Raw genomic sequence first — 22,563 nt, forward strand, 5'->3', positions numbered from 1 at the left:
AAGACCTTAAATCTTCAATATGTTTAAAATCAGGTCTAAAATCGTGTCCCCCCGGTCAAGGTTGCAGTGAACTTAGTCTACAACAATAATTTTCCTTTTGTTGTTTTCCTCTCAATAATTTATGTAAGTTTCCATTGTTCAGGATGTTTTCTGGATGAGAAAACATATACTTATACCTTCCAGTATTCGAATTTTCAACAAAGTCTTTATCATAACAGTAGCTAAGGCTTTGGTGAGTCCTATGGCTGATGTTCCAAGTTTAGTTATTTATTTATCCATTACTACATTTAAAAGAACAAATACAGTTACTAAGTGTGATATATCGTGTTTAAGCTTTCATAATAAAGGCAGTATTTCATATGAGAGAGATTTTCCATAACCGGTCGGTAATGTCGTAATTACATAACTTGATCTAATTATAAGATAGTTTTAGTTGAAAAGTTTTCAACATTTCGATGTCGGTGTTGAAAATATCGTTATATACATTCAATGCATCTTCAAGCTGCAAGGAAAATGGATAAAGTATATTATACTTTGAAGATAACGAATAGAAATGTTACTACATTTATATCACATGATTAATACTTTTCAATCGTGATGCAACAGAAAAGATCATATATATAATCCCGGAATATGTTTTGATGTATAACTTATGAATTTGACTTAGCTACCTTGTATGCGTTTATCTCCTTCATGTACGTACATAAATGTAGATGTTGAAAATAAATTACCAGTGACATTTTATCAAAATCAATGTGTTGTCTTTTGATTGAGCACTACACAATCAGTATTAAGTAAAAAATAGAGAAAAGGAAATGGTTACCAGTATGGCATATTATAGATCTGAACTACATAATGGAAAGGGTAATACAATAATGTCATACTGGTAACTGTCAAAAGTAAACAAAACACATGAAGTGAAATGTATATAGTGAAATGTATATATTGCACATGTATATTCGACATGACATGCTAAAATAACGCACTGCACTGGTGAAATAGGTGAAGAAAATATTTGTCGACCAGTTTAACTATGTCGTCCAAAAAAGTGAACTTTACGAACATGCCATTTGCCAACTGATAACATGCCATTTGCCTAATGGTATCTGTCGCAGTTTCGCAAAATACGCTCCCCGCACTACATACACGCTGCACACCGCATACATGGGAGGCCGTCCTTGCTGTTAATAGGCCGTTAATTAAACAAACAAATAAAAAGTAGAAAAGGACAGCATGCTTCAGAGGGTTTAAAATCTATCATAAATTATCATTATCAGACATGACATGCTAAAATAACACATTGTACTGTTAAAATAGGTAATGGAGAAAACATGTGTACGCAAGTTTTCCTATGTCACCATTATATAACACATGGAAAACACGTTTCTTTATCGTTCGCAGGTAGGGCGTTAGAATTGTACCTGCTGCCCCTATGCATGATCGTAAAAGGCGACTAAATTTAGGATTTTATCTTTTCTCTTCTTCCTAACATTCTTCCTAGCGTCTCCCTTGGCACCGCCTCACTTTTGGCCTTGAGTTGAGCGTTCGCCCCTGTGAGGAAGGCTCTGGGTTCTTTCCCCTGGCCGAGACACACCAAAATCTATAAAAGTGGTAGTTTCTGCTCCTGCTTAGTGCTCAGCATAAGGGAGTGGGACGACTGGTTCGCTCGTTGTCAGTATAATGTGACCAGGTGGGATGTGTTGCTTGGTGTCTTCGGCGGCATACTTCAGTGTTATAGTACTATAAAAAGGGCAACAGTTTCACTATACAAGAATACACGACAAGAACATACCGCAGTCTCCAAAAAACACGCTACATACGTCATGCATTGGAGGCCGTACTTACATGACCCTGGCTGTTAATAGGACGTTAAAATAATCAAACAAACAAACTTACATGAGTATTCATTTCGGGGTTTTATGAAACACCTGCCCTGCAGGTAGGGCGTTAGAATTATACCTGCTGCCCCTGCATGATCGTAAAAGTCGACTAAATTTAGGATCTTATGTTTTCTCTTCTTCCTAACTCACTTCATCCTTCCTAATGCCTGCCTTGGCACCGCCTCACTTTTGGCCTTTTCTGCTCCTGCTTGGCGCTCAGCACACAGGGAGTGGGACGACTGGTTCGTCCGTTGTCAATTATTCATGTGACCTGATGGGATGTGAGGCTAAATATGTTTTCTGAAGCTATTCAGACAAAACATGACAGTCTCCCTTCATTGGCGCCAATGTAACAGAGTCGGGATTCCGGAGGGGCCTTGGCCGAGGGACAAGTAACGGCAGTGACTTTGTTTCATGACATGTTTATTATTCACTTTGTCGTAGACATGGATAAAGACAAGTCCTTGGCATGTGGTGCCCAGGACGTATATATAGAAAAGAATAGATCTGCTAAATGATAAATGGCGTCTTCCCTAACCATAGCGTAGCGGATTCTCACAAAAGTTTGCAAACAAAATTTATTTCATAACCCTATGAAGTTAAAAAATAGGTACATCAATGCTTATTAATTATTTTTTCAGGCTACTTGATAACATAATGTACGTTTAAACGTACGATTCTTTTGATTTTCCTAGGGATTATTTTTTTCTAAATCAATACGCAACGCCGACGTCTCTATTGTGACGTCATGATTACGTCGGATTTTCGCGCCATTCTCGGAATTTTTTCTTCGTTGTATATGAAGAAAAAGAATCTGCAAATCGGAAAGTTGGATTTACTATGAAAACAAATAAAAATTAATTATAACTATGTATTTTTATTTCTTGTACATGTAGATTTTGTGTCCATCTTGTCATTTATATTTTTATTTAGATGTCTATGTATATTATTATGTCCTCGTGTAACACATTTTCATGTGTTTGAGAGTAAAAAATAAAATCTTGAAATCTTGAATCACATAACTACAAAAAACTACATAACAAAGAATTTCACGTCAAAATGTATTCCGAAAATCCAGCAGAGGCCGCCAATTTGTTCCGCCGTCATCGTAATCCTGACGTCACGTCATTTTTCTTTTTCTTTCTGACGTCACATTAAATTTTTAGCCAATGAAAATCGCACCAGGTCATATTACACTAATGACATACGCAAAAATATTACACGGGCGAAATCACTGGATATCAGGCGGATTATGTGATACATATAATATATACAGTATAATGAAATCTCGCAGCACTTACATACACACTTTTACTTGGCAGCTATTCCCAGCATTCTACCTATAGTTATAGAAATATTTTCTAAAGTTCCAGATTTGGAACCATTCTGTGCTCCGAATCTGGAATTTTAGAAAATATTGAGATTTAGCATTTAGATTTTGTATATATTTTTCCAATATCTGGATTAAATATCCATTGCAAAGTATTGACCAAAACTCGCCAATTTTCCAAAATCAGCCATAATGATAATAGATCTAACGGTGCTATAGTTATCTGTATAACTCTGCTAATTGCTTCGTCTTCTGCTAGAGAATGGTGACGATGCTGAGAATTTCTGCCTTTTATACCTCTATCGAACGCAAACTCGCGCACAAAGTATCTTTAAAATTTCCGCACTGTATACGTCACTTCCGGTTTGTGAACTATAGAAAAAGCGTGATGGCGGCCGCTATACAAGGCGTGGTTACCGGAGAAATAAAGCATTTCAACGTGTCTAAAAGGACTTTGTAACTATTAAAAGGTATGATTATATGGTAAAATAAGATACTTTTACAATCAAATATTGTAAACTTGCACGTTCATACTCACTTATAACGATAAATATAGCTATTTCATTCTAATAGTCAATTCATATGAATCGTCATTTTCCCCGCCAATTGTTTCAAACTTCATAGGTTTATCGAGACCAGATATGAGGTACTTTACACACAAAAAAATGGAAACAGAATTTATCCACGAAAGCTGAGAACATGTTTTCAATGTTTCTATTTGCACGTTCTTTAATACTATTAGATTGGGTTATATATCATATGATATAAGCCCTGCAGATGGAGCCTTATAATTGTATCTGCTGCCCCTAATGATCGTAACAGGCGACTAAATTTAGGATCTTATCTTTTTTTTTTTCCTTTTTCCTAAGGTCTCCCTTGACACCGCCTCTTTTTTGGCCATCTGCTGATCATGAGCGCTCGCCCCTGTGAAATTTGCTTTGGGTTCTGTGGTATATTCGTGTTGTGTCTTCTTATACTATATAGTGGACCGAAGGTCAGGATGACCTATTGTCATCGTGTTTCGTCCGTCGTCGTGCGCCGTCCGCCGTCCGCCGTGCGTCGTGCGTAAGACTATTTATACAAAAGCCTACTCCTCCTTCATCCTTTGATGGATTTCATCCATATTTGGTTTGAAGCATCATTAGGGAAGGACAATCATATTTTATATAAATGAGCCTGGTCCGACCCCTAGGGGCTGAGGGGTGGGGCCCCAAAAGGGCAAATTTTCTTATTTTAAGCTTTAAAATCCTACTCCTCCTTCATCCTTGGATGGATTTCATCCATATTTGGTGTGAAACTTCATTGGGGAAGGACAATCATATTTTATATAAATGAGCTTGGTCCGACCCCTAGGGTCAGAGGGGTAGGGCCTCAAAAGGGCAAATTTTCTTAATTTTAGCTTTAAAATCCTACTCCTCCTTCATCCTTGGATGGATTTCATCCATATTTGGTTTGAAACATCATTGGGGAAGGACAATCATATTTTATATAAATGAGCCTGGTCCGACCCCTAGGGGCTGAGGGGTGGGGCCCCAAAAGGGCGAATTTTCTTATTTTAGCTTTAAAATCCTACTCCTCCTTTATCCTTGGATGGATTTCATCCATATTTGGTGTGAAACATTATTGATGAAGGACAATCATATTTTATATAAATGAGCTTGGTCCGACCCCTAGGGGCTGAATGGTGGGGCCCCAAAAGGGCAAATTTTCTTAATTTTAGCTTTAAAAACCTACTCCTCCTTCATCCTTGGATGGATTTCATCCATATTTGGTGTGAAACATCATTTGGGAAGGACAATCATATTTTATATAAATGAGCCTGGTCCGACCCCTAGGGGCTGAGGGGTAGGGCCCCAAAAAGGCAAATTTTCTTAATTTTAGCTTTAAAATCCTACTTCTCCTTCATCCTTGGATGGATTTCATCCATATTTGGTGTGAAACATTATTTGGGACGGACAATCATATTTTATATAAATGAGCGTGGTCCAACCCCTAGGGGCTGAGGGGTGGGGCCCCCAAAGGGCAAATTTTCTTAATTTTAGCTTTAAAATCCTACTCCTCCTTCCTTGGATGGATTTCATCTATATTTAGTGTAAAACATTATTGGGGAAGGATAATCATATTTGATGTAAATGAGCGTGGTCCAACCCCTAGGGGCTGAGGGGTGGGGCCCCAAATGGGCAAATTTTCTTAATTTTAGCTTTAAAATCCTACTCCTCCTTCATCCTTGGATGGATTTCATCCATATTTGGTGTGAAACATCATTGGGGACGGACAATCATATTTGATATAAATGAGCCTGGTCCGACCCCTAGGGGCTGAGAGGTGGGGCCCCAAATGGGGAAATTTTCTTAATTTTAGCTTTAAAATCCTACTCCTCCTCCATCCTTGGATGAATTTTATCCATATTTGGTGTGAAGCATCATTGGGGAAACACAATTATATTTTATATAAATGAGTCTGGTATGAACCCTAGGAACTGAGGGGTGGGGCCCCAAAAGGGCAAATTTTCTTAATTTTAGCTGGCTCACTTCCTGTTTTAAGGTTTCAGTCTCCGATCTCAATGAAAATTGGTCTATAGGGGTTTTAATTGATGCCGAACAACATGCAAACATTTTCGTAAAGATTTTGGTATTCCAAGATGGCCGCTGGCCCACTTCCTGTTTTAAGGTTTCAGTCTCCGATCTCAATGAAAATTGGTCTATAGGGGTTTTAATTGATGCCGAACAACATGCAAACATTTTCGTAAAGATTTTGGTATTCCAAGATGGCCGCTGGCCCACTTCCTGTTTTAAGGTTTCAGTCTCCGATCTCAATGAAAATTGGTCTATAGGGGTTTTAATTGATGCCGAACAACATGCAAAAAATTTCTTAAAGATTTTGGTATTCCAAGATGGCCGCTGGCCCACTTCCTGTTTTAAGGTTTCAGTCTCCGATCTTAATGAAAATTGGTCTATAGTGGTTTTAATTGATTCAGAAGGGGGAACTTTAGGTAAGGACAATCATATTTTATAAAAGACCGAGGTAAGACCCATGGGGATAGTATGACCGAGGTCCAAAATGGGAGCTTTGCTGAAATTTGGCTTTAAAATCTGACTCCTCCTTATATTAATCCTTGAATGGGTTTCGACCATATTTGGATGAAGGGCTACCAAGTTTGTTCAACAAATGACATTTACCTTTTTCAGAAACTTACATATTCAACTAAGGAGTTCCTTGTATTGTTTATATTAATCGTTAACCAATACTTTATACTGTGACTTTGTTGTTTTGTGCCATGAGTCAGATGACCGTTAAGGCCCATGGGCCTCTTGTTAAATATAGTGCCTACAATGTATATCACTGAAGCATTCTGCCATAGACACTAAGCAACACATCCCATCTGGTCATATTATTCTGTCAACGAGATATACATTACACACAGTAGGCGAACTCCACTGTATTAATGCCGGATGTTGCGACCACCGAAGCGAGAGTTGGATTTGTTTGGAAAACACAGTATGCATGTAGTCAAGGTCAGTTTTCGATACTAAAGTTGTAACAAACAAACAAACAGATATTAACTTATTCTAACGCAAATTGTTTGAATAATTAACTCCGTTGTAGATCATCTTTCACTTACCAGAGCTCCAGATAAAATTTCAGGTCAAAGGGTTTTACCCCCTATTTTTAAAACTCAATGTTGATTTTACTCCTTAATTTTTTCCCAATGCTGATTTGAAAATCCCTTGACACCACCTCACTTTTGGCCTTTGGTTGAGCGCTCGCCCATGTGAGGAAGGCTCTGGGTTCTGTCCCCTGGCCGAGACACACCTAAGTCTCTAAAAGTGGTAGTTTCTGCTCCTGCTTAGCGCTCAGCGCAACGGGAGTGGGACGACTGGTTTGCCCGTTGTCAGTATAATGTGACCGGGTGGATTGTGTTGCTTGGTGTCTTCGGCAACATGCTTCAGTGATATAGCACTATAAAAAGGGCAACAGTTCCACTATACAAGAAGACACAACATGAATATACTGCAGTCTCCCAAAACATGCACCTCGCACAACATACACGCAACACACAGCATACATGGGAGGCCGTCCTTACATGACCATAGCTGTTAATAGGACGTTAATTAATCAAACAAACAAACAAACAAACCAAAGGGTAATTTCCTTGAGAATACTTTAAATGCTGATTTTGACCTATTTTTGTAAAGGTTTTCAAACTTTTTTTATAGACAAAATATAAGATATAAATACCAACTGCTTCTGAAGAGTTGAAGACTATTTTAATTGGGTCACAGCTGACCAAAATCAAAGACCACTTGTCTATAAATTGTTTTCTTTTTGTCCCTTGTGTGTTCATTATGTAGGTTTGACTGTACATGTTATATAGATATATTTGGTTTCTAAATCGATCACTTTTCTTCTAAAAAATGTCAGGAAATAATAAAAATATGTACAAAACTAAAATCATTTTACAAAATATGCAATAATAAATGATAAACTGAAATATGTTGTCAAGAGTTCTTCCTAAAAACCTTGCTTGGTTATGTTCAGCCCGTTTGTGCTCAATACTGCAACAACGACGTTCTATGCTATTTTTTGTCGATGCACAATCTACATTTCAATCACCAGCACCAGCTACAACTAACCACGGATAATTCTTTTTCCACGACTCTATCGTTTTTTTCTGAAACGGACTCAATTCCATGGACCTGTTTTGATGGTTGAGCACTGACATCATCGATGATTTTCAATAAAATTGAATTGACAACTGACATCATCGATGATTTTCAATAAAATTGAATTGACAAAAGAGTTTATATCTTCATTTTCTTTCCTTGTGAAGAATTTTAGAATAGATGGGACGTTCTCGCTCTTTTTAGTCAATTTTGATGCCTCCATTTTGAAGCGGCTACTTGTCAAACATTGAGTCTGTCACTTGTTTAAATTCATACTGAAACAATCTAAAACACCGAGATTAATCGAACGATTATAGATCAGCGTCAGTCGAACGTATAAAGGGCATGCGTCATTGATAAAGCCCGAGAATTCCGGATGATAGATATATTTCAACTTTCGGTTTCAGTTCCAGCTGTTCTCGGAAATATTTACGCGTCGTTTCAGATATCAATGCGTATTTACTTTTTCTCATGCGTTTTCTGTACGCATCTAATTTATTTTCAATGCGTTTTTATGTATTTTTATTGCGTAATTACGCACTTTGGCATCTTATCTGGAGCTCTGAAATGTCTTACAGTTTACGAATTTTTCCTACATTTGATTATGCTATAATTCAAAGTACTTCTCATAGAGAGCATTCGAATTTTAGAAAACAAGTTAAACACCGATTATAAACAGCACCCTTGGACACGATACTGCATGGCTTTTTATCCCCCGCTTTCTCCGAACCGGGGGATATTAATTTGGGTTTGTCCGTCTGTCTGTCTGTCCGTCTGTCTATAACACTTCGTTTCCGTGCAATAACTGTAACAAATGTAAACCGATTTTCTTCAAACTCGGTGACATGGTTGAATTCCTTAAGGACTCTGCCAAGTTCGATCTCGACTGTCGATTGACCTTATTTAACGGAGTTATGGCCCTTTGAATTACTTAAAAAGTCATTTTCTGCAATTTCCGTGCAATAACTAACAAATGTAAATGATTTTCTTCAAACTTGGTAACAAGGTTAAATGCCATAAGGGCTCGGCCATTGTCGATCGCAACTGTCGATGGACCTTATTTAGCGGAGTATTGGCCCTTTGAATTACTAAAAGCGTCATTTTTTGCATTTCCATGCAATAAGTGTAACAAATGTAAAGCGATTTTCGTCAAGCTTAGCAACAAAGTTTAATGCCTTAAGGGCTTAGCCAACTTCGATCGCCACTTTTGGTAGATCTTAATTAGCAGAGTTGTGGCCCTTTGGTATAATAAAAAAAAGGTCATTTTCTGCCACTTCCGTACAATAACTGTAATAAATATTTACCAATTTTCTTCAAACTTGGTAAGTTTAATGTCTTACTTCCGAATAAGACTTAAGTTTATTTTTTCATGTTTCAGCCAAGGTTAACCTCAATAATGTTTTCCTACAATATGTCCTGAAAGCAGGGGATGGGAATTCCACGAATTTGCTGGTAGTGAGAAGATTGTATGTAGATAGCAATTTTGGTTTTATATGACTGTGTGCGTTGTTGGATTAATCATTTTGACTTCGTGAATCAAGACCATTTTTCATACAGATGGATAACTTGGATAATGGAGTTATTGCCAGAGAGTTGCGAAGATTTTGATGACATTAATCACTGCATACAAGGGCTCTGTTCTTAAGATTACATTTGTAAAAAAATCAAATAATTCTGGAAATAAGCCTTTAGGGAAAGCATAAAGTTTCGTTAGATGAAAAATGTGGTGTTTATGTATACATACTTGGTTCCCTCAAAACCCAATGTACCAATGCAATTTTCACTGAAAACAGACAATATCTGAATGTTGACCAATCTAGGCCCGTAACCATAGAAGTTTCTCAGACAAATTTTTTACTCAAGCCTATAAAAAATCATATACTTGAGTGAAAAATATGTCTGAGAATAGTTTTATGGTGCCGGCCCCAGAAGTCAAATAACTTGAAAAAGGAATTCCAAACTATTTGATATCATTAGAAGTATTGTAGTGGATAAAGATCCCGTGATCCTTTGTTCGATAATTTAGATGTATCTTCTATAATAATACGGTACAAAATAGTTTCATTTTTTAAAGATGCTCCAACGCCGACAGAGCATGCATGATATTCATAATTTGAACAATAGTTGGTGTTTAATCGTGTATATATATGTCTAATTTAACACACACAAAAAATAATATAAAATAATATATTTCGCCTTTGGTGCATGACATATGGTATTCCCTTATCCAGTGCTCCGAGAGTCCGCACACATCAATCTCGTAGGTACTGAGACAATCGAGAAGGTAAGGTGTACTAGCCATGATGCCCTCACAGTTCCAGCACATAACATTACATGTAACTTGATCATTTTTATCATGGTGCTCATTCCAGAAAACCTGTCGTGGTAGCCATGGTCTTGAATGTATTCCGGATGGCCAGAAATCTGGATCGTCGATGACGTCGGTACCATCATCTAAGACATTCAGCTGCGCTGAAGCAGTGCTTTTAAAGCGTTTTTCGAAGAAGCGGAGAAATGTAACTTTGACTCCATTATCTTCTTAGAAGTCTCTCATTGCACTTTCAGAGCCAGTGTACTTATTTATTCCGTGAATATAATACCTCTTAACAAGTTTATGTTCGGCTGGAACAAATCCTATGAATCTGTGACTCAGTTTCTTTGAAGACTGTGGAGCTGGATGAAACACAGACGAAGGGCAATGAACTTTTATTTGGGCGAAGTCAGCACACATTTTTTCGTCTTTGTGTTTGCCAGACGGTTGATTGATCTCAACTCTCATTGGTAGATCAACTTGTTTCGTGACCGATGTTGCTGTCCCGTTTCGTCGATTCAGTGTAGTATCATTGGCTGCTGTGCTGGATGAAATGTCTTTTCTAGGTCACAAGAGACGAAGTCTCAAGTGTCCTTATTCTAATCGCCTTTTGTCGTACGTCGTGCGTCGTTAAGTCGTTTGTCCGTAAACAATTTACATTTTTAGAAATTCTTCTACAACTGACTGAAGCAATCTTCAATGAAATTTTGCACAACCCTTTATTAGGCATCACGCGTAAGGCCAATCAAAATTGTGAATTATATGGTTGTTCAAAAGGTAGGTAAAATTGTAAAATTTCATAAATCTTTCTTGCTCTCTCACAGAAGTGGTAGAATTCAAATACTCTTCATAGATAGGGGGGGGGGGAGGAATAAAAAGGTCTTAATGGTCCTTTACAATAGAATTTGTGAATTATATGACCCTAGGGTCTAGTTTACCCCTGGGGGAGGGGAGGTTAAGATTGTCTTTTCTTGTCACGTGAGTCTGAGATGGCATTTAATCATATTAACAAATTTTCTATGACTGACCCCCAGGGACTTTAGGGGCGGGTTCAAAGGGGGTCAAATTTGAGGCTAAAACTTCAAAAATCTCTTCTGAAATTTGGAAATGGTAGAATCAAATACTTTTCATAAATAGAAAGGTCTTAAGGTCCTTTACAAAAATTGTGAATTATATGACCCTTGGTTATCGCGTTTCCCCACTGGGGAGGGGGTCAAGTTTTACTAAGTTTATATAGGGAAAAACACAATTTTAAACTATGAGCATTTTTTGCTCAATTTTCATTGGGAACGACTCAAACTTTGTTAGAATTATTAGCCTGAGATGATTCATTTTAATATCATACGGTTTGGTCCTCCGACCCCCATAGGGGCATGCATTTATTGTGTTTACAAAAGGGTTTTAATCTAGGCTAAAACTTCAAAAATCATCTTCTGTCTGGAAATGGTAGTTCAAATATTTTCATTAGAAAAGTCTTAAGGTCCTTTACAAAAATTGTGAATTATATGACCCTGAGGTTCAGTTCTGGGGAGGGGGTACAACAAGTTTACATAGTTTATATAGGGGGATTTACAGGCATTTATGAGCATGTTTTGCTCAATTTTCATTGGAAACGACTCAAACTTTAGAATTATTAGCCTGAGATAGCATTTTAATATATATCCACATTGGTTCCTGGCCGACCCCTGCAAGGGGTGGGGCTAAAAAAGGGTCAAATAGGCTAAACAAAAATCATCTTCTGAAATTCAGCTGTGAAATGGTAGAATCAAATACGTTGATAAATAGAAAGGTTTTAATGGTAACTTTTACAAAATTATTGTTTTAAAATTATATTTATAGGGTCTCGCGTTTCTACCCCTTGGGGATGGGGTCAAGTTTACTATAGTTTATATAGGAAAAACACATTAATGACATTTTTTTTGCTCAATTTTCATAGGAACATGAGTCAATCGGTTTTATTAGCCTGAAAGTTTTAAATATCCACTTGATGCAAATTCAGACGACGTGCAAAGGTAGGTTTCCCCAATGAAATTTAAAATTACGGATATATTGGAATCAAATTATTATAGATGGAAAGGTCTTAAGGTGTATTATAAAAATTTTGAATTATATGACCTTGGGGTCTCACGTTACCCATCCGGGGAGGGGTCAAGTTTACTTTAGTTTATATAGAAAAACATATTTGGAACATTATTGTCCAATTTTCTAAAAATTAGTCAAAGTAAGAATTTTAGCATAAGATATAGTATTTTAACATTCAAATCCGAAGGACCCCTTGCCAGAGGGGCGAGGACCAAAAAAGGCGCTCGTCACACACATTAAAATAAAATTGATCAAATAAATATCCTCTGAAGTTCGACCAGGTTTATTTGTCAGGTGAGCATGTTTGTGACCGATAAGGTGGTTCCATGGCTACGGATTCGTCATCATTTGGTAGATCAAAGCGGTTGGATGTTCAAGTTCTTTTGGTGTAGTTTTATTTGTTGTCGCTCTGACAGAGTTATCTATAGGCTTACTTTTCTGTCTATTGTCTTGTGTTTTTGCATGTTTTACTTGCTGCTCGTAGGTTGTTCATGCATTTTTGTGTCTCTTTAAGAACGTCATTCATTCTTTGCACTTCTTCTTCTACTGATCTCATTTTTTCTGTTTATAGTTTAACAGCAGTTTTACAACTTGCAACGCCATTTAATTGGTTATTGTCAACTCTGCTGGATATCATAAAAAAATCCTGTATGTTGTCTGAAATCGTTTTCATTTCTTTGTTGAGGTTACCGATTTTCTTCACTGTATTAGTCTTGAATGTTTTATAGTTTTTGATCTCGTCATGTATTTTGTTTACACGTGTATCTACATTGTTCTCATCTTTTGTCAACATGTCGTTCTATTTTTTGACTTCATCACGTGAATCGTTCAGTTCTTACAGGAGTCGAGTTAGTACCCGCTGATCTGTTTTTTAAATCTCTCGCTTCGGCGATCGCAACATCCGGTATTTATACAGTGGGGTTCGCCTACTGTAAACATGTGTGGCAGTGTCTACGTTGATCGACTGACCTATGGACATTATTATTTTTTTATATAAAACTTTCTACCAAGGATGAAATACCTAGTACATGTATCTACATGGGCAGTGGGTAACACCCGCAATCGGTTTTTATCAAAAGTATATGAAAATGCAAATTCACGTGCTTAGAAGTACTTCAACAATTTGTTTTATCGTTAGTATTATTCTCATACAGACACCTCCATTTGTGTAATAGTGGGGAAAGGTCTATAACTCTGTCGGCCTTGTGACACGAAAGGTACACGTATAGTTAATACGTTATAATTATGAGGATGAGACATAACTCGGGTAAATACTCTTAACCGACTCACAGATATTTCCAGATTTGTGTTTAATTTGGTGTATGATGCAACATAAGCCATGCCGTAAAAATGTCTCGAAACATCGGGAGTTGAGTACAACGAACATCTCTATTGGGTAGATTCAATTAACTATAATGAAATTTCGATTGAAAACAAATTTATCGGTTTGTTAGTTCATATTAATCTGATTGAAATGCATATCCTTATAACCACTCAATAAAGGATCTGACAATATCCGATATATGGGGTCACGTTCGGATGACCTTTTACCACGTGTACTCCCGATCAAATACATTTTCTACACATTTCTAAGTGAATTGTTAACGCCATTTCGTCCCACCATTAGCGTCCCATTTAGTCAAGATTCTGGCAGTGCCAATTTGATTGGCCATTTCCAAAGGTCATCTTGACGTGACCCCTAATGGGATGTTGTCAGATCCTCATATCAAATGTAGTGATAATAAGGATCTGTATTTTAATCAGTTCTGTCCCCTGGCTGAGACACACTAAAGTCTATAAAAGTGGTAGTTTCTGCTCCTGCTTAGCGCTCAGCAAACGGGGAGTGGGACGACTGGTTCGCCCGTTGTCAGTATAATGTGACCGGGTGGGGTGTGTTGCTTGGTGTCTTCGGTGGCATGCTTCAGTGATATAGCACTATATAAAGGGCAATAGTTCCACTATACAAGAAGACATAACATGAATTTACCGCAGTCTCCCAAAACACGCACCTCGCACAACATACACGCAACACACCGCATACATGGGAGGCCGTCCTTACATTACCATAGCTGTTAATAGGACGTTGATTAATCAAACAAAGATTGAGTTCATATCAAAATAATATGTATTTACTCGCTACAGCCGATTGTTTTTTGTATTGAACATTTTGTCTCAAAGCGCCGTTTCATTGGCGGTCGATTTCAATCATTGGCTTGTTGATAAAGAGTCGACTATCGCCGATAACCAATGCATGTCTTGAAAACTTCGGTAGTCTTTTTTAACAAGCATAATGATATACTGTAAACACACACATCTTCATGATAGTCATGTTTCAGCTTTTTTCGCGCCAGACATCTCACGAGTATACACAAAAGCGCTTATTGTATTTTCAGTATTGTGCGCTTGGTTGATATCTTTCGCGTCACGCTTCAGTTAGACAGCACTATAAAAAGGACAAGAGTTCCTATATTACAAGAAGACACAAAACGGATATACTACAGCCTTCCAAAACATGCATCATGCATGCATAGGAGGCCGTCCGTAAATTGCCCTGGCTGTTTATAGGACGTTCATTTAATCAATGTACACTGTGGATATTGTTTTTCGTTTTTGTAGCAAATACTACGAATATAATAATTTACAACTGTGCTAACTTGTTCAAAATCAATTTTTGCGCACTAAACCTGCCAATTAGGTTCGTGTACAACATGTATAGTGTGGGACCAGAGAAACCGATCGATCCCCTGCGACCAGACACAATATCCGTCTTGTATACGAATGGCCGTAGGTTTTAACCCTGCTTCCCACCTGATAAAACGTAAGGTTAAAAAGAACTATTTACGAAACACACTAAATCATATCATCACTTCCTTAGTCGGTTATCGATTTCGGGGTTTATGTATATCTTTTGTCATTAACCAATTTATTATTTTTGTTGTTAAAATGACAACTGGACAAAAAGGTGTACTTTAGCAAGTGTAAATGAGTGTTAGTGTATATATTAAATCCGCTCCGCTGTAGAACTAAAGCCACATTCCGTTGTAGATACCGCCCCAGACATGTAATCTACCTTCCCTTCAATGTTTATACCTCAATCTGTACTTTCATTTTCATGTCTGATAATGCCTGGAATGAAATTAAAAGTTTCCGATAGTAATAACGCCCGAGAAACCCCGAAGGATTATTAAGGAGAATTACCCAACCGTGTTGAGTCGGGCTTTATTGTTAAATCGAATACGTTACGTTAAAAACCAGTCGCGGTGCTATTTTAAGCCGAACGTGGAAGTCCATTCATTGTAGCTGGTTCTAGGTCAAACAGGTCTGCCTTGTTAAGAGATTTGGTCTACTTCACACACATACCCGGGTGTATGTACAGGGTGTGTTCTTCTAACATGGCGGAATAGCGAGCAAAACACTCGACATTAATTCTCTGCGGGTTGTCAATAACGAGCTCGTCCTGGTTTGGGATATGTTTATATAGATTTATAAACTCTGTTGAAGTTGTGTTGGAATATTTACCTGTGATATCTAGTATCGTTTACCTGTAGTAGTTAAAACCTATACATACCTGTACCAACACGCGAATACAGGTGAAGAGAGAGAGAGGAAAAGTAGAAAGTGTTTATCATGTGTTTACATTGATCTAATTTTACAATGGAAATATTCCTTGTGTGAAAAAAATCAACAGCAACGAAATGGCGACTAGCTCAAGCCGACCGGTAAGTGGAATATGAAGTATTTTATTAATGTAAACATTGTACATACGATTTAAATAATCGATTACCTGCTCCTTATCTGTAGCGACTCTATGTATTATTGCTACTGTTGAACATATGGTAAAGCTGTCATCTGCTTTAGATACACACTCGGACGTCTTTAATTCCTCTTGACAAGATATGAATATTAACCTGCTCATTCAGACAATACAATACAATAGATCCTAATTATTGCCATCGTTCTAATTAACTGTGTTTATTAGATCATATGACGAAATCAAGAAGTTAAATAATATGAGAACTTGTTAAATAATGTGTACACATAATTCTCACAATAAAAATATGTACATGTGCATGTATATACATATATGTATGCACTATGCACCTATAAATCAATATGGCTGTGTTTAAAACTATTGATTGACGTACTCTAATAAATTATAATAAGAAAAGCATACGTGCACATGTTACATTTAGCACTATAATTTATTACTTTTGAAGCTTACGGACAGGTCTAGTGTCTAGCTAAGCACTTACGGTCGATTGGGATGTAAACCTGGGTTAGGAATGGCGACAGTAGTGAACGACTATTGATTGGGGAAACACTGTATTTATCACCGGCCAGGGTTGGAATATATTCTATCCCCTGGCCGAGACACAACATAGCATATAAAAGTGGTAGTTTCTGCTCCTGTTTGGCGCTAAGTATGTGACCGCGGGTGGGATGTGCTTCAGGGAGATAGCACTATAAAAAGGACAAGGGATTCACTATCACAAGGAGACACAAAACGAATACACGCATGGTAGATCGTCCTTAAATGACCCTGGCTGTTGATAGGACGTTATTTTAATGAACATAGCGTTTTCTCTCGGATACCTCCACCTCTTCAGCATTCCACGTTCTTAAATGATCTGTGTTGAATGAAAACAATAAACAGGTGTAGGCCAAAGTCGAAGTATTTTCAGAAATCTTCAATATATATATATATCCGTAAACAACATCTACACATGCAGCTATGCAAGCTATTTCTCAAAATATTCTAATAGATAATTTATTTTCAATTAGAAATTTTAATAGATGATATCGCTTTCAACGGTTTCAGACACATTATTGTAACTTAGTATACGATCTACGTAAAACTCATTATCTCACCTGGCAGTGTGAACATTTTTCATGTTAACGCACCATAAAGATAGTATCAGTCCACACTCAATCACTTGGATTGTTGACAAGTCACACAATACTAATCAACACCTCAAATACCCGGAGATTGTAAAGCTATTCACTTTAAATATATATGTAAATAGTCAGAGTTTCCATTGACCGTACCACCAACCTCAGACATTCTACAGATACATGCTGTAAAAAAAAATAGGGTGAACAAGATACAATGTGCATGTATATTTACCATAGGTCTGTCGTGGGTTTAGGACAAGAACACTAGAACTTGCCAATAAGAGTATTGAAGAGATCTGGAGCTAAAGGAATCGGAAATATCTTGAAAATTGTCACAATTTCTAAACTCGTGTTATACCAGGCATAACCTGTCATCATGTTTATGGACGAATGAAAATTAACTGTACTAAACATTTGACTCTATTTTCTCGATACGTGTATTTGTTTAAGTACAACAACTGTATCGTGAACCATTTTAATCAAATTTTGTTATGCACTATACAATATACATAGTCGAATACACGGTAATCTAATTAAGAACTTGATTACAAATATGTTTTCACATTAAATACAAAGTCGTGGGACCAGGACACACGTTTAGATTTAATAAATTCTTTTTAGTAACTGGAAATATTTTACATGGCATAAATAACTTTTAACTCGGCAGCTGTCATGCGGACGTGTGCCGTCAGGACACGAGATAGCCTTAAAACTAATTACGTACCACAACAAAGGACTGGAAGTAATTATATACACATTACATGTAAGCTCCGTGATGTTTCCGTATGAAGAAAAATGACGCGGCATAATAATTGTCAGCGATTCTCCCAGGTGAAAATCGAACAGGTAGGCTTATCAAAAATTAAAGGTACACAAAGAATTAAAAGTGCCTTGTGTATTTAAGATATTCCACATTCCGCCAACAGTATACAATACGTCATTTCATCTTCAAGTCGGCGCAGGTGTCTAGAATTAATGCTGATACACAATCACCTGTAACAACCTAAATATAACCCCATATTTAAATTTTGTGTCTGCATCTGTACACATTACGTATTAATTGCGTATAGAGCTCTGATTGCGGATAAAATTCTTACTGAAAATCTGACATCCACCTCAGACCCTTCACCACGAGATCGAATACTATATTGCAAGGTATTGACCGCGGGTCTTTGGGTTTTTCCGAAGAACTTTGTGGCCGAGTGGTTAAGCCTATGCCTCGACCTATTACCACAAACCCTCCACCTCAGAGTCGGAAGTTCGAATCCCACATGAACAGCTAGCAGTTACTGACTACTCGTCGGCGTCTTTTTCTCGTGGTACTGCGGCTTCCATCAACCAAATTATCTTGACTTAAATGACACTGACTGTTTGTAGGACGTTAAACTAATAAAACAAAACTAAACTATGACTTTTCTCAACCCTGTAATATGGTACACCCTTAAAATGATACTACCCATTAAACAGTGTACCCTAATAGAAGTAGACTGAATAATTGTCGATCTCAGTCGTCTCCTATAAAAGGGACTAATTTTCTAGCGTAACCACAAATCATCCGGGTTTTACCAAAACCTTTTATACCTGAAATACTTAAGCCCACGCATTTCTTGAGATTCTAGAACGAAATCTGTGAACTTGGACAACACAACATAAACTACACATCTATGTACATCTATATACATCTAGTCGGGAAGAAATTGGAAATTTTGTAGACGCCCGATAGAAGAATAATACTATCATGTGACTCATGAAACGCCAGTTTGAATTGGATTGAAGCTAATCTTCCATTTCACATCAATTTCACATTTCATTTAACCAAACCTTTTGAAAATTCGCCTTTCTTTAAAAAGGTTATTGACTTTCAATATTGCATATTCAATTCATGTAAATCAATTACCCAATGCAGTCTTGTGAAATGTACAGAATATATGTCATTTACATTAAAGCGTGCATCAGCTTTCGAAAAGGGTACAACCGCCTTAAATATTAAAATTGTTTACATTCAATATCTAGGGAAACCATCGATATTCACGTCAAGTATCACCATATATAGACGTCGATCTGTTTTCATCGGTGGTCTACGCCTTTGAGTATAACATATTTGTTGATCACGTGTGGGGATACATGATAGCAAAGACATCCATATTCTAATTGCTTTGACTGAGTACTGGTTGGCGATACTTATATTCTCAATTTTACTCTTTTGAACTTACATGTAATTCTACAATTTAGATCTATTTCCGTCACAAGGGAGGCGCGGTGGCCAAATGGTCTTCCGCCTGTTCGAATTGCATGTACCTAGCATTTGCACTTGCCAACAACTGACCGCAGGTTGGTGGATTTTCTCCGGATGTCCTCCACCCCCTCGTCATCGACCATGCTTGTTAAAAGGACTTTCAACCAAACAAACACATGATTCCCTAATCAATATTCAAATTTTTAAAAGAGTATTTGAAATAATTATGCGAATAGCAGCTTTTCGTACGATTTTTTACATCAGTATAAATTTGAATATTGCATTCATTTTATGTTGTTTTGTATACGGTAAATACAGTGAGCCAAGATATACGCAACATATTTTTCACGCCTAAAGTCTGAGTCATGGATATAAAAACATTGACTTATAGAAGGAAATCTATCTGATACGACCGAGTTAAAAACCTTTGAAAAGTTTATCTACTCGTAAATACATTAACCCTGTATATCACGATTTTATTTACGTTTTAGTATCCCCTTGGGCGTTCTAGTTTGGTCATGTGACACAGATATAAGTAATACACGTACTTATGTGGTAATCAGTCATTAAAACCATCTTTTTGGATCGTTTCTTAAATTGAATACTCATACTCTACAATCTTCGTCAGTAACAATTAAAAAAAAATCAGTTTTACTTTCGATGTATTCTTTTATAATATTGTATTCGTTAAATATACATGTACTACATACATGTACATGTATTTAAAAAGTCATATCGACATTTAAATACCACACGGGATTTAACGAGATCAATGAATTTGATATGAACACCAATTAAATAAATTAAAACTTTAAACTTTTCTTGAAAAAAAGTTGATAAATCATTTGGAAAGATGTCGTCACTGATATATAAATGGATTATATGCAATCTCAACATCGCGGAGAAATTCTCGGCAATCTTCGTAAATGGTCGTGTTTAATTTCCGAAGATTACCGGAAATGTCACCGAGATGTTGCGATAGGAATTGTAGGTTGTGTCTTATATCAACCGAACATTTACTAAAAACGCCGCTCATCATAAATAACGAAAATGCATACTCTTTGTACATGTTATATTTTGTTAACAAAATTAGTCTTTCATAATTGCGAATGGATATAACAAAAACATGTATGTACAGTAAACTATGACAACAACAAAAATGAAACATGAATATCACCTAACATATTTACCTAGAATGTGACGTCCCAGGACGCAGACATATGACGGCATGACGCTGACTTTGACGACCTGAGAGAAAATCAATCTTAAGATGACCTGTGACATCCTCAGGATCCAAACCAGTGACGTCATCAGGACGCTGACCTGTGACGTTCTTATGACGCTAACTTGTGACATACTACGGAATCTAAATAGCATGATACCCTTTGTAATCCTGGGGACGCTAACCCGTTACACCATCAGGACGCTGACATGTGACGTTAGGACCGGGCCATGTAACTTACTTAAGACGCTCAATTATGACATGCTCAGACCGCTGATCTGTGACGTCAGAGGTCGCTTACCTGTGACGTTCCAATGATGTTGACTTGTGACATACTTTGAGACGTTAAATTATGACATACCAAATAAGGACATTAATTCAGGACGCTGACATTTTCTATTTTGATTTAGCCCTTCGAGTAAGCTCTCTACATGGCTATTAAAATAACATCATGTTTTAACGACCGCAAATATACTTTCATGCCTTCATGAACCCTTTGTTAACGCAATTGCTTTTCAGCTTTAAAACTAGTCTGTGCAGTTCATTAGACGGCTACTAGAGGTATTCTACCTATATGCCAATCTGAAGTCTCTTTCCCATCGGATACATGATTTATACTACTTAAATTAAAAGAAAATCTCGATTCGGTTCCCGAAAGTATACGATCATGGACATGCATAAGCCATGAAAATGTTATATATTTCGCTAAAACAACTATACAAAACCTGTTTAGCAAGACTTGAAGATTTTTATCATGTCGTTCACATTAAGCTCAAGTAGCAAAACACGATACGAGTGTATCCGATTACATAATTCGTACAGTAATATATTTTTCATGATTGGTTGATTGGACGTGACCTCTTATTACCTATTAGGGTCATTGAAGGACGACCTGCCTTGTATACAGTTGGCTGCTTGTATTAATGTACATGTATGCATGTTTTCGGAGGCTGTGGTATATTCGTGTTGTGTCTCATTGAGATAGTGGATCTTTTATCCTTTTCATAGTGCTATCTCACTAGAACATGCAGCCAAAGGCACTGTACCGACAATGGTCGACCAGCCAGTCGTCCCACCCATTTTATTCTGACTGCTAAAGAGAAGTAGAACCTATCACAATGATAGACTAGTTTATTTTTGTCCAGAGAAATTTAATCCAAACTTAATTTGACTCCTTGTAATATAATTTTAGTTCGATAACTTTTTTCTTGCAATCTGAATTTTTCAGATTTTTTTTTTCAATATGGACGATTATTGAATTTATTGCGTCAATATTGCATTCCCTGTCCAGCACACCCAATAAATCGTTATGCTTCCTTTTAATTCGCGAATATATTTGACAGTTGTTTTCGCGTTACAATGGTAAAGTAACCCTTTGTGTGGACACTAAGCACAACATAACGAAACAGGAAGTAACATGTCATAGAACGAGGCCCTTACATAACGGGGGCTTTATGTACTAAGTACTAAATTCCCGTTCGGCTTACTGGTAACTAAACAGCCTGCCGAGTTTGACATGTTTAAAATGTGTACATTTTAAGGAGATTTACAGGTAGTTGCTTGTGTGCCTTAACGTGTCCCCGTGTTATTAAAAACAACATAATTTACAGGCGATGTCCTTAGCTCCTCGTACATTTCAATATTGCCAGAGTTCCTTCTACATTGTAACTCTGATACCGAATGTATATATTGCAACAGTTACATGTATATAATGTGTCATATTGCTATTGTTCAGAATGTCCAAACATGGTAACATCTTCAAAGGAAATGCGGACACTCCTTTCTATCTTCAATATCTACATGTATATGAACCTCTAATGTACGGTGTGTACATGTACATAATGCACAGAAATGTGTTTATTTTCACTTCCTGTTTACCCGTAAATAATCATATACATTGTACGTTTTACATGTACATATAGAACGAATATACGTACCCGGCCTC

At 37.1% G+C, this 22,563-nt stretch overlaps 1 protein-coding gene across 4 annotated transcripts in view; it reads left to right on the forward strand.

The window, feature by feature from the left end:
* LOC138307941 (myosin-VIIa-like) overlaps positions 1-22,563 on the forward strand; it is a 68,359-nt gene that overhangs the window by 10,644 nt on the left and 35,152 nt on the right. For 2 of the 4 annotated variants that reach the window (XM_069248877.1, XM_069248879.1), the window contains exon 1: positions 15,504-15,986. The exons of 1 other annotated variant lie outside the window; for it this stretch is intronic. In XM_069248877.1, the coding sequence (XP_069104978.1) occupies positions 15,963-15,986 (24 nt within the window). In that variant the 5' untranslated portion in view covers positions 15,504-15,962. Of the gene's footprint in view, positions 1-15,502; positions 15,987-22,563 lie in introns of those variants that run through there. One more of the 4 variants, XM_069248875.1, reaches the window with a different exon arrangement.

The sequence above is a fragment of the Argopecten irradians genome, chromosome 14, assembly GCF_041381155.1.
Source record: "Argopecten irradians isolate NY chromosome 14, Ai_NY, whole genome shotgun sequence".
Classification (NCBI taxonomy): Eukaryota; Metazoa; Mollusca; class Bivalvia; order Pectinida; family Pectinidae; genus Argopecten; species Argopecten irradians.